The 16,642-nt window shown below is 40.8% G+C and overlaps 1 protein-coding gene across 1 annotated transcript in view; it reads right to left on the bottom strand.

Moving 5' to 3' along the window:
* The window catches only part of GTF3A (general transcription factor IIIA), a 22,320-nt gene extending 6,451 nt beyond the window's left edge, over nucleotides 1-15,869 (bottom strand). The window contains exons 1-5 of the mRNA XM_069080541.1: nucleotides 15,366-15,869; nucleotides 6,604-6,704; nucleotides 4,771-4,867; nucleotides 4,292-4,380; nucleotides 2,009-2,082 (exon numbers count right to left, since the gene is read on the bottom strand). Of these exons, the coding sequence (XP_068936642.1) occupies nucleotides 2,009-2,082; nucleotides 4,292-4,380; nucleotides 4,771-4,867; nucleotides 6,604-6,704; nucleotides 15,366-15,662 (658 nt within the window). The 5' untranslated portion in view covers nucleotides 15,663-15,869. The remainder of the gene's footprint in view (nucleotides 1-2,008; nucleotides 2,083-4,291; nucleotides 4,381-4,770; nucleotides 4,868-6,603; nucleotides 6,705-15,365) is intronic.
* Nucleotides 15,870-16,642: the final 773 nt, after the last annotated feature.

Here is a 16,642-nt window from a genome sequence, read left to right as displayed (position 1 = left end):
CCCGATAATAAGACACTGTCTTATTAATTTTTTTGGACAGAAAAATATCAGAGGGCTTATTTTCAGGGGAGGGCTTATTTTAATGAACATTGACAGCAATTTTAATAAACAGGTAAATGTGAACAAAAAAATGTACCTTTATTCAATAAGCAAATCACTGGGGAAGAACAGGATGACGCGCTCACTGCTGCAGCTCTGATTGGATGCAGCTCGGAGCGCGGCGTGCGTTTCACCTGGGGGGGGACGGTGCATACAGAGGGTACTGTAATGTAGCATGTAGCGCAGGGGATCACCTTCACTACAGTAGCAATCTCAATAGGGCTTATTTTCGGGGGAGGGCTTATTTTAGAGGAATCTTACACAGTAAGGGGAGGGCTTATTTTCAGGATAGGTCTTATTATCGGGGAAACACGGTAGGCTTGTGAGTGTTTGTGGGAAGGCTGTCGGGTGGTGTTGCTCTCTTTGGTGTTATTGTGTATAGATTTCTTTGTTGCTATGATGAATTCAGTTTACTGATGTTGGGATCTGGCTTTCTGGTATCTGAATAAATGTTTTGCTTCTGTCGTCTTTATGGAGAGTCTGTTATATTTTGTGATTCATAATTATGCCAGCATATTTATAGTTGCCATCAGTGCTGTGAATATTGCCTTGGGAATATACTACCCAAGTGGGTTTTTCCATTTTCTCCCTCTCATAAGTTTCAAATTCTGTGCATCAGCATGATCAAAGGGAGATACTCCTTGGGTAATAGTGAATTTCCCAATGGCACCCAATTCCAACACATGGACATAGAAATTCCTAACGTACCAGGATCGAATTATTCCATAGACACACTGTTGCCATTTAGAAACAAACAGAAAAGATTATACTCTCAGCTTCTGTTACCTTATCATTTAAAATACCCTTTTAAAAAAGTCTGGGGCTTTATTCACCAAAGAGATCAAAGAAAGAAGAAAAATATCCATAATAAAAAAAATGTGTAGCAGATCTTTTTGCTTTAGCAAAGAAATGAAAACAAAGAGGGTAACCAACATCTGGTGTGGCTTAACAAATTAATACTATATTAATGTAACAGAATATTATTTTTCCATAAAAAATAAGGAAAGGGATGTTTCCAGAGAAACCTGTAAAGACTTGCATGAATGCTTTCAGCTCATTTGGGGGGCAGGAGTAATTAGGAAGTCCAGACCTGTGATATCACTAATGTATAGAGCTTGAAGTGAGGAAATTTCCTCTGTCAATGCAGATTAGCAATTATTGTGCAACCTAGTTTTAGATAATTCCCAACAAATTAAGTGAATTGTTTGGGTTTACAGTACCAGAATATGTTAGAATCAGTATCTGAACCCAGCTTGTCCTGATTCCAAGACTTACTCTACTATCCACCATTCTATGCTGTGTCCTTTAAAATCACTTAGCATATTAAAAAGCATGCCTGTCAGGACATTAAGATATTTTTGAAATTCATATAGTACTTTTCTTCCCAAAACTCAAACTGTATTCATGTAAATTTCAAAGAACAAAAAGTACAAAGATTTTTTTTTAAAGCATAAAAACAAAAGAGATTGCAAAAAGTCTGCATGGTAAATTTACATAAAAGACAGATGGTATTCTCTCCAAAGACCTACTAATTATGAATACAAAATTCCACAGACATTGGAAAACAACATATGATATTACTGTGTTGATAGACAAATTTGGAAAAAAGATACTTATAATTCAGAATAACTATATTCAAATGACAGTTCAGGAAGATTTGATACTTGATGTATTTAGTACACAAGGCTTATTTGATAATATGTATGAGAGCTAAAAATGCTGCCAATTACTTCACATCAGAATTAAATATCAAATCTTTTTTTTTAACCTATATATCTTATAGTCTTTCAGGGTAAAAATGCAAAACAATAAAGAAAAACATTTAACATTCTAGAAAACAAACGCACATTCTCTATAGTATTTGTTGTACATTATAATGTGACTGATGCAAGGGAAAAACTAAAATTACCTTCATGTATCTTCTCGTGTCGTTTTAGATGGCCAGGGGAAGAAAAGTGTTTTCCACAGCCTTCATTGTTACATCTATGTAATTGACACATTGTGTATTAGTCAGTCTAAATCTACAGCCACACTGAGTACATAGCTTAAAATTTAAAGATGGGGCACAGATTAATTTGTCTTGATCTTCCTCAAACTTAACATGTCCAAATCAGAGGTTAGTGCCCTTCCTCCCAAACCTTAGCCTCTTCTGAACTTCCTGTTACTGCCCCAGCCATCACCATCTACCCCAAGCTTGAAACCTCATGTCATCCTCAATTCCTCATTTTTTACTGACTCTATATATCCAGACTGTTGTGAAATCCTGTCATTTCCACCTTCCCATCTCTCTTCTATGTTCTCTCCTCTCCTGCAATCACCTTCTAAATGGTCGCCCTGCCTCAACTCTCTCTTCACTCTAATCTATCCTCCACTCAGCTACCAAAGTAATTTTCCTAATGGTTATGTCCATATTCCCATGGCTTCCATGAGCTAAGAGGCTCATTACCTCCAGGATCGATTATAATAGTAATAACCAGCAGATTTATATAATGCTTTGAGGTTTGCAAAGTGCTTTACATGTAATTTAATTTGTTCCTCACAGTAACCCTGTGGATGAGGTGGATGCTATTATTTTCCCCTTTATACAGATAAAGAAACCACAGATGAGAGAGGTTGGGTTGCCCAGGGTCACACAGTCAGTCAATGTGTGGGGCAGTCTTCAAGTCCAATACTGTACCCAAGATACCATCTAGATGCCCAATCCTCCTTCTGGCTCTTCACACCAGGGCCCCTTCCTACCTTCCCAGGCTTCTTACATTTTACTTCCCCTACACACTCAACATTGTAGATCAGAGTCTGTGACCTAGCTATATTGGCCTGCTTGCTGTTCCTCACATGATACTCCATCTCCTCTCTCCATTCCTTAGCACTGATTTTTCCAATGCTTGGAATACTCTCTGTCTTCCTCTCTCCCTCTTTAGTTTCCCTGACTTCAAGCCTTAGCTCAGACTTTATCTTCTGTAGAAGGCCTTCCCTGGTTCCTCTGAGATTATCTTTTACTATATATTTATCTTGTATATACTGATTTATGTATATGTTGCCTCCAGGGGCTGTCTTTGCCTTTCTTTATATCTTTATATCCCCAGCACTTACCGCAGTACTGGCACACAGGTCAGTTGTATTGCCTATTGTATTTGACTCCCCAACAGTACATCCCTCCAACCCCTAGACATACTGAACTTGAAAAACTGAATTTGCAAAATCTAGTGAAGTCCAAATCACAGGTAAAATCAAATTGCCAAGCCAAACAACATCAATCGGACTAACTCAATACTATTATTGGGGGGAAATAATTTATCCTATGTTCTATTCTTGGCTGCCTTTGTGATTACACATGACCCCAAAATGTTACTGTATTTCTGCTTCCTTTATATAGCTAAAAAAGATACCTGGCTAGAAGAGAGGTATACTACTAAGTGTACTCATGGAATCATGGGACCTGATAAGGCCCTCCAGAGGTTATTCCTTCTCCCAGATGTACATGTCAATTAGGACAGCCCTAGTCTACTTAAAATGATACCACAGAGTTGTGAATTTCTGTGGGAAACAAGGTCAGTAGATACTTCAGTCTAATGTACAGCCGAAAGAAAAGGGAAAAAAAACCAGGGTGGAGCTGCTTAAGCAAAGCTATCAAGAAAAACATGAGTCAAAGAGGCAGTTCGGCAAGCAGGGACAAGGTACAATAACAACAGCTGCAGCTACAAGCCAAAGGACCCCTCTCTGCATGTGCAGTGTGCAAAAGAGGGTTGGCTGAGTGTCAGTCTTTCCAGCCACACCTGCCCATGGATAGGAATCACCATCTTAAATTCTTAAACTATGCTATGTGTCATCATCTCCAAAGATGGAACTTTCCTTGCAAGCCTATTCTAATGTGAAATCATCATTCCACAGGTCTACCAACTCCTCTTGGATGACACCTTAAAGTCATTTCCTTTTTTCTTCTGTAGAAAGAGGACAATTCACCAGCATCTTCTTCACACTCCCCTTCATATACTTAAAGTCCAATTTGAGCAGTCAAGCCTTCTTTTCTTCAAGCTAAACTACAGTTCCACTAATATTCCAATAAGCTATTTAATTCCTTATTTCATTTTTTATTTGGACAAACTCAGCTAATTCAAAACCCTTCGAAATATAACTGATGAGAGAGAATGAAACAATCTTTAATGGATTACAAGTACTTTTAAATACCTACTTGAATAGTGGTTCATTAGTATGTTGGCACTGATGAACTTTCAGCTGCTGATGTTTCTTAAAAGACTTGCTACAACCTTCAAAGTCACACTGTTAAAAAAAATTTGTTAAAATTTTAGAGGTATTATCTCTTACAAAAAAAAGCAAAGCCTACAATGTAATTCCCCCTAGTGAGTAATACATAACTGAGGCAATATTTGCTACTTTCTCCATTTAGTAAGAATTAAATTCTTGTTTCTGGGTTTTAAAGAGGTCAGAAACTTTTAAAGAATTTTAAAAATTTCTGAGGGGTGGCCAGGTGGCTCAGCAAGTAAGAGCACCAGCTCCAGTGTCAGGATGACCTGGGGATCAAATCCGGGCTCAGATACTTAGCACCACACCCAGAAATAACTGGCCGTGTAACCTTGAGCAAGTTACTTAACCCCGATTTCTTTAAAAAAAAAATTTCTGCAAAGCCACTCATACATAAAAAATACTTACTACATATTGTTTTTGTTGATTTTCATGTTTGCGATCAGTATGTTTCTTCAAGTTCGATTTTGTGTTGAATTTCTGACCACAACCAGTAGCTGTACAACTATAAGAAATCATTAAAGAAAGTAAAAAAGAAAAAAAAGCAGTTTTATTTTACATCTGTCCACCTTTATATTTTCCTTAAAAAATTACCTACTCTATCAATATACAATTATTATATGCCAGAGATACAAAGATAAAAATAGAACAATCTCTGAAATCAAGAAGCTTCCAATTGCTGCACTAAATTAAACTATTTAGAAACTGAGGATATCCTCAAAGAATGCATTAGGTGGGAGCAGGTAAGTAATATTTTACAATGCTTAGCAGAGAGTAAGAGCTTACTTTAATAAATGCTTTTTTATTCATTCATTTATTCAATCAGCAGACCTCATCTTTATCATCTCACATTTAACTGAAAAAATGTAGTGAATATGAAAAAAACACCACGCTTATTATCTGCTGATTGTGGCAAAGCATTTGATTCAGTAGAGCAAAATACCACTTTAAAGGTGTTTCTCACTCATACATCAAAATCATTCAATACACCAAAAGATATGGTAACAAAACAGAGAGAAACCTGGTCAATGATCCTTTGATTGTAAACATCAGATACTCAACGAAAGTTTTTGCCACTGTGATATAAGATTTCTAGTACAGATATGAAGTTGAAGAGGGAGTGCTTGTAGGTGGTGAGAAATACCATATGCTCCTATTTGTAGATGACATTGTAGAGCTCCTAGGAACTGCAGAATCCTCCAAAAGAGATCTAAACCACTCAAAGGAGTTTGGTCTGACCATACACACAGGAAAGACTAAGAGAATAGAGAATGTCTATAACCCAGATTATGACATATAGAATGGACGGTTTAGAGACTTTGTCTATCAGAATATGCATCTGGAGCAGAGTACATATTCATGGCACCGTGGGCCCAGAATTAGAAACAAGGGCAGGAGCAACACCTTTGAGAAACTGCAAAGCTCCTTTAATGATGCCAAGATTCTTGCAGAAATAAAGGTCCATCTTTTTGATATCAATATTCTATTGGTGTTGTATGGCTCTGAGACACAAGAACACTAATGCCTCCAAAGAAATGAAAATACAGAAGGCAGAAGAGAAGTGGAGAGGGCACTGAGGCTGGAGAAGGCTCTAATATATAACCAAAGGGGAACTTTAAAGAGTAGAAGTAAAAGATGCCATTCAGGCAACGTATAATAGAAAGAGAAGACAGAAGATGGGCTGATCATAGGGTGAAGGATGACAAGGGGTTAGATCGAGTACTGCACAGGTACAATGTGATATCGGAAGAAAGCAAAGGTTTATCAGACAGAAGGTGGACTCTGGAGTAAATTTAAAGAAGGACATGGACAAGAATCAGACAGGATGGGCAGCATGGCCTAGTTGAGATCTGTATCTTTGGAGGAAATACCTCAACTGATGAGATCACAAATCCATTTGAGCATTTTTAGCCTATATCACTTGTTGGCTGTTAAGCGATCCTGATACGCCTCATCATGGCATGGAGGTCACCCTGTATCCTTGAAGACTACACCAATGAAGTACAAGCTCTGGCAGGTCCCATCAAGTAGCAAAGGCTTTAAGTACAGGCCTAGGGACATACTGATCTATCCCCAAAGTGACACAAGTGTGTGTGTTGTTGTCATTATCAATTCATATCAGAAGATGAAAATATGTGTTCTTGGACATGTGAAGTAATGGCAAGGTTTTCTTCTCCCTGGCCACTCACAAGTCACCAACCTCCTTCCAAAGCCTCTGAAAGATAACAGTCTTAGACTTACACGAATGGCTTCTCTCCAGTATGTGTCAGCACATGGCGACTCAGATGGTAGTCTCTGATAAATGCTTTGCCACAGCCTTCATAATGACAAACAAATGGTCTCTAACAAAGAGAAAAAAAAATCATTATTTTAATCTCGCCCTAGTTGACTGTTGTAATCAAAATACTAAGGCAATAAACTTTGGCATCATTTGAGAGCCTTAATGCAAGATAAGGAAAGGAAGCTAGTAAATGCTTTCTTATATTCAGAGATGTACAGTTTTTATTCAAACAACATTTATTGAACACCTACTATGTGTAAGCCTAGAATAGTACTTTTTGTGCAATTCTTAATTATTAGACATAACAGATCACATAAATGCCATTGCTCTCTTCATTTTAAACTATGCCAGTCAAATCTTATCACAAACTCCAAGATACTACTCAAATCCCCCTATTGAACTGAAATGTGGTCCTATGGAATACTGCTGGAAATAAGTGGAATATTAATGGGAAGTAGGCCATCTTTTGGCCAGAGATATTCAGGGCATCGGTATATAGGAAAGCTGACTTGTAAAAACACAGCCCTTCACATTCAAAAGATGAAGACACATTAATAATGCAGAGTTAAGTTACATTAGATGCTGAATTTTATTTCAACAGGATTATACTGCAACCAAATATAGCAACCTCCTTGATCGAGTCTCCCTGTCTGCTCTTGGTATGCCAGATCTCCTCCCCACAGCATGATTTAATCTGTAATGACAGAACCCATGGTAAACATGCAAGTCCTACTTCATCCCAGACAAGCCCAGTGACTACAGTAAAACAAAACCTCATACACACCACACCTGAGAACCCACACAGAAGTACTAGTAAAGCATGGAAGACACCATTTGAAAAATGGCAGCAAGTATGGATGATAATTTACAGCTAAGTCCCTAAAGATACTCATTAGGCCCTGGTATCAGATCAAGATAAAATAAGTTACTACTTATGCCCAGGGTGGGCATCCATGGAAAATTTAACAATCTAGATATGAGAAAGTCAACAATGGTTAGGGATGTACTATAGATGAACCTATGAGTAATAATGTATATTGAAATCCAAATCAACCATCATCACAATATGAACTGTTTTTTGACTGCTGGTTTTCTCAAGACATTTTAAAAAATATTTGATATCAACTTCTCTTTTGTCATATACAAACAACATAGATATAAATAAGTAGTTTCAGGAGACAAAAAGTAATTAACTGGTCTACTAATGACCCTTTCCCATTCACTCCCACCATGTGTTGAAGGAACACTTCTGCTATTTCTCTTATGCAGAACAGTCAGTCCCAAATTTAGGAAAATTTTAATTTTTTTTTCATATCTATGGGGTTTCATGGTTCACCAGGCTGTTTCTCTTTCTTACATGACCACTTAGGAGCATGCTTCCTATTCTGTTCATACATGTTCGTGTTAATGCCTTCTGGGCCATTTCCTTGGTGTAAGATACTACTGGTAATATACCTATACATCTACCATATTTCTTTCCTTAGAAATTATTTAGGGGCAGCTAGGTGGTACAGTGAATACAGCACTGGCTCTGAAGTCAGGAGGATCCGTGTTCAAATCTGTTCTCAGACACTTGACACACTATCTGCGTGACCTAGGGCAAGTTGCTTAACCCCAATTGTCTTGCCTTACCCCCTCCAAAAAGAATTATTTATAATTCTGGTTCTTCAGGTTCATGGTGATCCATGAACTATGAGTTACAGTCACACAGCAATACCTGGAGAATATTGGTGTGTTAATAAAACAAGTAACAGGAATATGGGCTGATGGCTTCTTGGCTGCTTTTTTTTCCCCTCACTATTAGAAGTATATATATATATTTTTTTCTTAGTGTAAGAACCTTCCATTATTTTCTTCCTTTCTTTTGTCATCTTCCCCTTATAGAGATCACAGAATTTCCAAGTTGGAAGGGCCTTTGAAATCATCTAGTTCTTTCCATACCTACACAGGAATGCCCTCTACACTATCACCAATGTAGCAACTGATTCAACCTACAACCTTCATACCCAGAAACTGCCAGTCTTTCCTAATGCATCACCTCTGGGACCCCAACAAGCTACTCTCCTTCTTCATTCCCTGAGCGGCCATCTGTTTGGAAAATAATCTTGAGGCCAATTCCCTGGCAGAGCTTTTCCTGCTAATTATTATCCTCATATTAAAAAATATGTTCTAACACTACCTGAATTTTTAACTTTACTTTCCTAAAAGCAACGGATTTGATTTGATTATTCCTGCAGTATAGTCAGAAGAACTGGGTTAAAATCCTGGCTGTGCTTCCTTTGTTTTTTTTCGTGTGTGTGTGTGTGTGTGTGTGTGTGTGTGTGTGTGTGTGTGTGTGTGTGTGTGTGTGTGTTTTAAGGGGGAAGGCGGGGCAATTGTGGTTAAGTGACTTGCCCAAGGTCACATGGCTAGTAAGTGTTAAGTGTCTTGTCCTCCTGACCCCAGGGCCGGTGCTCTATTCACTGCACCACCTAGCCACCCTTATGGCTGTACTTTCTTATGTGGGCCTGTGTGACTTTGGACAAGTAAATGTACTTTTCCAGGATTCAGCTTTCTTACCTGTAAAATGAGAGTTAGACTTAGATGACAGGATCATAGATTTCAGTTCTAGAGTTGGAAGGGGCTTAAGAACAGGTCCCATATAACTCTTGTGAAAATTTTCTAAGTGGAGGTTCACTTGGGTTACTAAGCAACTTAAAAAAAAAAAAAGATATATAAATACCCATGGGAGGGAGGAGTAAAAAGTTACAGACATTTACATATTACTGTGGAACACTAGAATCTTATTCTTTTCATCAGACATCTAACCCTTCCACTGGGATTATCTGCATAAAGGAAACAGGAGCTTGAATTAGAAGGAAGAAGGTAGAAAAATACATTCTGAGACTTGGAATATTCATGAATGGGCAGGCATGGACAGAACATGGTAGTGATGGGTTAAGAACAGTCTGAGGGTACTGGATGATGTATTCATGCTATCTGAAGGCCAGCTTAAATTCATTTTGAAAAGTTTATCACCAGACAGTTGACCATAAAGTGACTGTGCATTTTGGCCATGGCAACCTATGAAATGGACAAACACTCAAATTAAAAGAGACCTCAGTCCTATGCAGGAGCCTTTTTCTAGTGATAGTGGGAGAGTGGGGGCAGAGAAAGCAGATGTTGCTAAAACCATATAACATATAGACAGCTAAAATGATGTCTGTTGATAGTTAACTTCTCACCTCTGTTCAAAGAGCAATGGAGATGAGGATACTATTAGAGGCAATGGACCATATCCCCAATGACATTCTCATGATCAGTGAAACCAAAAGACATGAATAAATTATACCTAGATGGAAGGACAACTCATAGGTTTCCTTGGAGAGACAGAACTAATTTATCATTCACCTATCAGCAACAAGAAAACATGACTTCCTAAGTCATCCAGTCACTCTGCTTTCACCTATAAAGGTAGGGCTAAGTCGATAACCTAAGGTATCTTCTAGCTCTAAACTCTATGAACTTAGAAGAACTTTGTAAGACAGATATGCTATCACTATCCCAATTTTTCTGCTGAGAAAACTAAAGCTCCACAGTTAAATGAGTTTTCTACCATCACACAGATTATTTAAGTATCCACATCTCTCCTAAATCCAAACAGAATTCTTTCTACTCTGCCACACTGTTTCTCTCTAACAGTAGAACATAGGCTTTTCAATAGTCGGGGTAATGAAAAGAGAGAGAGAAAGTCCGGAACAGTCATTGTGGGAAGTTTTTGGTGATGGTATTGAGGGTATTCCTGTTCCCAGAAAGAACTACATAATTTCCAAAGTCCTTGCAAGTTGGAAGTTCTATGATTTCAATGAGGGGAAAATGCCACAAGAATGCAAGAAGATAATGGTTCTTTCATTAAGGGGGGAAAAAAGCAATCAAGAAACCATCAACTCACATTTTGTTGCCTGTTTCATCAATGCCAATGCCTATATTTCTGTGAATCAGAACACCATGAGCTGAGCACCAAAATTATAAATAATTCAAAGGTTAATGGAAAGACACATGGTAGATTCATAAGCTCATTACCAATGATGTCTTGCACCAGAGAAGTGGCCCAGAAGGCATTAAGAAGAATATATGTGAACAGAATAGTGTGCTCTATTAAGAAAGAGAAACCGTCCAAGTGGCATACTGGAAATATAATTTCTAGTATATGGAACGATATGAAAAGAAATGAGAGGAAGGCCTCTAAACATAAGTCCCCAAGTGTAGTATTAATGGAAAGACAGAGGGAAAAAAACACAAGCAGCAAGAAGGAATGGAGAACAGGGATCTGTGTAAGTGCAGGTAATGCCATGCTGATGAGTAGAATGGAGTCACAGTGCCCACAGTGATGTCATAGATCTATCACATTCCAGAGAGGGCACGAAGAACCTGGGGAGAAGGATGCCTTGAGAGTTCCCAAATGGGATCCAGTTTATCTGATTCAGAAAGCAAAGAAGGGCCAAAAGATAAACTTCCCTTATTTCAAATTTTGCCAATGGCATCTCTGCACCCAAATGATGAGTGAATAATAGTGCCTCTCACTCCTTTCTCAGACATTTACTCCCAAGAGTAAGAACTAAGAGGTGTTCTATTACTCACTAATCAAACATTTGTTAAACACCCCATTACATCTAAGAAAATGCAACAGATCCTATAATACTACAATTAAATGACATTATGGCCAAAATATAAGGCTTTTATGAGCTAATCTTGGATCTCACCTTGTTTTGAAAATTGCATACCTTAAAGCTATATATGAGCAAAATATTTTACATATTTTATCTCACTTGTTCCTGAAAACAACTCTGAGGCAGATGAATGTTATTCCCATTATACAGATGAGAAAACTGAAGGGCCAAAAGGTTAATTTGCCCAAGGGCACAAGGCTAGTTAAAGGTCTCAGATGTGATCCAATGGGATCTGAATGTGGGTTTTCCTGACTGTTTCCACTGCCCTATCCATAATGGAACACCACCTGGCACCACAGACTAGATATTTATGATACAAGCCTGGATCCACCCCTCACACATCAAGGTGATGGCTCCTCCCGACCCACCAGACCTGTGGGTAACAGAGCCAGCTGGTGATTTACAACTGAAGATTAAGAGACTGTCCTGATGCTCCTGTTCCTGGCATTCCTGCCTTTGGCTGGTTCCAACTCCTATGCTCCCACCTTGTACTCTTATTAACACAATTGATGGGACTCTAATTTCAAAAATGTGACTCATGGCCAGCCCACCCTTTTCTTTGATCACTGTGCCCCAGATTCATGTTGTTTCCCTATACAGGCATGTATTCTGCGGGGACTGATGGTGCTGCTTGTGGAGCAGAAAAGCAGCCTTTGGTCAACCCAGTCGTATGTCTGCCCTGAGGATGGGTCCCCTGATTGTGGGGGACAAGGGAAATATCATTGTGCCAATTGGGATTGTGTAACCATTGCTGACTGGGTCTCCGGTGGCAGCCATGACCACCATATTTCATTTCATTGTAATACCCTTAAGTCATGTGTAGCAGCAAGCACCCCAAGCGCGTTCTCAGGGTTTGCAGCTACCACAGGTTCTTGGATCTGCTTTGTTAAAGGAAAGCAACTCAAAATGGGTTAACAAGCTTACTTTAATCAGTCAGACATATATCGTTTACCTTATTCAGGAGAAAAGGTCAGCACCCTGAATCTCAAAGTATACAGGCATAATTATCAAGACAGAAACATCAAGTAGACAGATTTCCAAACTGCCCAACCATTACATCCATACCCAGTCAACATCTGGGTTTCCACATTCTGGGTTTTTCAAAGCCAGGGGACTCTCAACAACGGCTTCCCAGAATTCAGATCAAATCACAGAACACTTCTCAAAGTGAGTCCCAAAACAAAGCTACACATCAGGGCTTATATAGCCTTTTCCTGGCTCAGAGAATGTAACAACCTTATTGACCCACTGGCCAATCAAAAAGTATCTACTGAAAAACCAGCCTCCCACCCCAGGCTCCAGGTGCACGTTAGCCGAGGGGCAGGGAAGATCTTTAAATCTGCATTTCCATTACATCATGTAACCCAGTTGTCATCAGGGTTTAGGATTGGACCAAACAGGATTGGAAAACTGGTTAGTCCCCATCTTAGTTGGCCTTGGTATGGTAGGATCGGCAGCAGTGGGTACCACAGCCCTAGTGCAAGAGAACAGTCCCCTGGACTCAGTTGAGTCCAAGTTTCAACTATGAACAAGAAAAGGGGAGAGTGAAGTGCCCACCAGAAATTATACACCAAAGCCCCCTCCCAGTTGCAACCTGCTAAAAGGGGACCCCTACCAGGGTCCCTGGAAACCACCTAATAGGCCATAATAGTGAGGGAACGTTTCACCTGTGTTGCTAGAAACATGCCCCAGATTCAGGTCTGTTTATGTTTGTATCCAGGGCTTTGCTAGGTAATCAAGGCTTCACTAGAAACGGCATTACACCACCCCCTTGGAACCACATTTTGTTGATTAGCAACACCTAACTCTATATAAGTGCATCTTACAGAAGACTCAGTGCTGTCTTCCCTATTGGGAGGCAGTCACCACAGTTAATAAACACTCCTATCAAATTATAATTGGCTGGGCTGTCATATCCATTTTATTTGTCCATTTCAGTCTGAGGCTGGATTTGAACCCAGGAAGAGGAATCTTCCTGACTCCATGACCAGCACTCTGTCCACTAAGCCATCTAACTAGTGAAAAGCTAATTAGTACTACATAAATGCCAGCTATTACTCTTATGAAAGTGCACCTGTCCTCGAACAAGACACACCATCTCTTGACTCCATGAATTTTCACTGGCTGTCCTCCACCCTTGGAAAGCTCTCCTTCATATCTGCCTCCTGGCTTCCTTCAAAACCCAACTAAAATTCCAGAAAACTTTCCCAATCTCCAGTAGTTCTAATGCCAACCCCTCTTGATTTCCCTATTTATTTTGTTTATAGCTTGTTTGTACATAGTTGTTTGCATGCTTTCTTCCCTGTTAAATAGTAAGCTCTTGAGGGCAGGGGCTGTCTTTTGCCTTTTTTTGTAACCCCAGGGCTAAACACTGAGCCTGGAACATTATAGGTGCTTAATAAATGCTTACCAATTGACTTTATCAACTGATTAGGGCTCAGAACTGGGGCAAAAAAAACTCGACAAGGTTCATTTAACAAATGGTTCTCCAAAAGTAAATGTACAGGCAACACACTTTTAGGCTTAATCTGCATTAACATTTTCTCTATCATTTTCTTAAGTCTAGACAATCAACCAAACAATAAATCTAGCCCAGACTGACAGCTTTTGGCAATTTCTTAAGTATAAATGCTCACACTGAAAATTTAACCCTCCTGATGGTTAGTTAGAAAGCTAGCTCTAGGCCACCCCCGGGGTCTCAGTTTTATAGGATCCTAGACAGAGTTGGAAGGAACCATAGAGGTAATTTGGTCCAACTTCCCCGTTGTAGAGAAGAAATGAAGCCCTAAGCAGAGTGATTTGTCCAAGATCCAAATGTCTAATCAGTTCTCTGGCCCCAAATCTAGCATTGTACCCACATTGCCTCAATCGGTAAAAACAAGGAGGCTGGATTTATATGGCTTCTGGACTCATGTTCTTAGGACCCAATACTGACATTATGAGTATTTCTTGGGAGTTGGGGAGAGAGGGAAAGGTTGCAAATGTGTGTAAATCACAGACTCCTGGACCGCATTCCTGTAGCAATAATGACACAATATCTCTCCTTTAGGAAGTATAATTTCCTGGGGATTTCAATGCAACTCTGAAAATCCCTGGCAAAATCTGGGTATGATTAGGGCAAAAATGAGGGGCAAGGAAAGTCACATTCCAGGACACGCAAGCCTCCTATGGCCACAACGTCCTTCTCCTAGGCCAGTCGGAATTTCAGAAGCTACAAATTTACATGTGTAAAGTCCTAGCTTAGTGCCTGACCCTTTTTTACAGGAGGAGGAGATGCTGGAGGAGAAGGTGGCCAGACACGTGGTTTATTAGACTGAGAGCTCTCGAAGGAGAGGAGGCACTACCAGTGCATCTCGCTGGCTTTATTTCAACTTGGGGTCTCAGAGGGGTCCTGAAGGGAGTGGGGAGAAGAAGGACCGGAAGGTTAGTGCTAAGCACGTCCAGCTAAGTATGTACCAGAGGCAGCACCTGAACGCTGGTCCTGGCTCCCAGCCCGGCTGTGCATCCATCACTGCACCTTGCCTCCGCCTACAATTCCACAGGCATTTCATAAATGGCTGTTAAAATGCCACTTGGTCACTCAGGGTTCACTTCCAGCTTGGAAGGCAATGGCAGATAACGAACCTTTTAAGTGTTTAACACGCACCAGGCCCCATGCTAAAGGAAAGACAATGCTCCGGATAGAAAGAATACTAGAGCCGGTCCTCTGACCGTCCACACTTTCCCTCCCCCTGCGGAGCAACCACCTCCCACCCAAAGTGGGAAGCACTTTTGGTAAAGCACAGAAAGCATGACAGCCACCAAGTCCCCAAGGTGGGGCCACCCTCCTCTAGTCCGAGGAGGCGGGGCACAGCGCGCTAAGTCACAAGACTAGCCAGAAGGCTCCAATCCCCGCGCAGCGGGAGAGCTTCGCCACACCCACATCGCTCGGCCCGCCTCCTGCGGGAGAGTGGGGGCGGGGGCGGGACAAATCCAGCTGGGCAACCCCGTTAGCCAACCCGCGGTGCCTTTACCTCCCCCGTGTGCTTGCACAGGTGCGCGTCCAGCTTCCAGGCCTTGTTGTAGGTGGCGTTGCAATCGGGAAACGAGCAGAAGTACTTCTTACGGACGATGGGAGGAGAGGACGAGGAGGCTGAGTCTGGGGCAGCTGGGGGCCCGCCGGCCTCTTCGCCCCCTACCATGCTTCCAGGAGGAACCTTCGCGCTTCTCGCCCGAGCAGAAGTCCGGACTTGCAAAGCAAGCCCAAGAAAGTTCCGGGACGGCCGCTTGTGGTGTAGCCTAGCGTAAGCGCCGTTAGATGGCTCGAGCATGCTGGGAAAGCGAGTTTTTAATTCCACCGTCGGGCACCTTTCGAGTGCGCAGGCGCAGAGAAAGATCCGGCCTCTGCTTCCACATCTGGTCTTTTTCTCTGGTCTGGGGTCCAGGAAACCCCAAGGAGTCTAAGGATGGATTTCAGAGGATCCCTGAATTTGGATGGGAAATAAATTGCATACTTATTTTCACCAACCTTTGGTTTCCTTTGTAATCCTATGAATTTTATTTTATGCGTTTACAAGTATGATTCTGGTCATTAGATTTCATTAGACTTGAAAGCTACTGGGACATAGCCCTGGATGAAGAACCCCTGCTGTGAAGGCAAAAAAACCCTCAAAAAACAAAAAAACCAAAACCTTATGGTCATCGTGGTTGCAATGAGAAGAACACATATCTACATTTCCTTGCCAGAAGAAAGGGAAGTATAAATGAGGAGGAAATTAAGTGGCGGATTTAGGAAGACGAGTTCAAATCAAGCCTCAGATACTAACTGTGTTGCCCTGGGCAAGTCACTTAACCTCCATTTGCCTCAGTTTCCTCATTTGTAAAATACGGATACTAATAGCACCTACCTCCTATGATTGTTGTAAAGAGCAAATGAGATAATAACAGTAAAGCACTTAGCACCAGTAGTATATAAATGTTAAGTATTACTATTACTTAAGTTTGCCCTACAGGGAAAGACCTCTTTTTCTTGGCAAAGGAAGGGCTTCTATGGAACTCTGTTGGTGGTTGTGGTACTTTATCAATATAGTTTTTCTCCTATCTCTGAGTCCTGCCAATCAGTCCCCTTCACCTGTGGTCCCTCCAGTTCAGTTCTCAGCTTTCTATTCCCCTGTCAGCCAGCGTTCCTTCTCCTTTAGTGAATTCTTCCCACCCTCCTTGCTTCAGCCATCCCTATGCAGGTGACCAGTTATACATCAGCCCCACCTCTGCCTGTTGGTGAGGTCCAATTTTGCATCTCCAGTTGGCTGCT

Source organism: Petaurus breviceps, unplaced genomic scaffold (genome assembly GCF_028583685.1).
Source record: "Petaurus breviceps papuanus isolate PSGF00001 unplaced genomic scaffold, PetGlider_PUasm1.0 91133, whole genome shotgun sequence".
Classification (NCBI taxonomy): Eukaryota; Metazoa; Chordata; class Mammalia; order Diprotodontia; family Petauridae; genus Petaurus; species Petaurus breviceps.
Note: the sequence above shows the minus strand (reverse complement) of the source record. Positions and strands in the feature narration are given on the sequence as shown.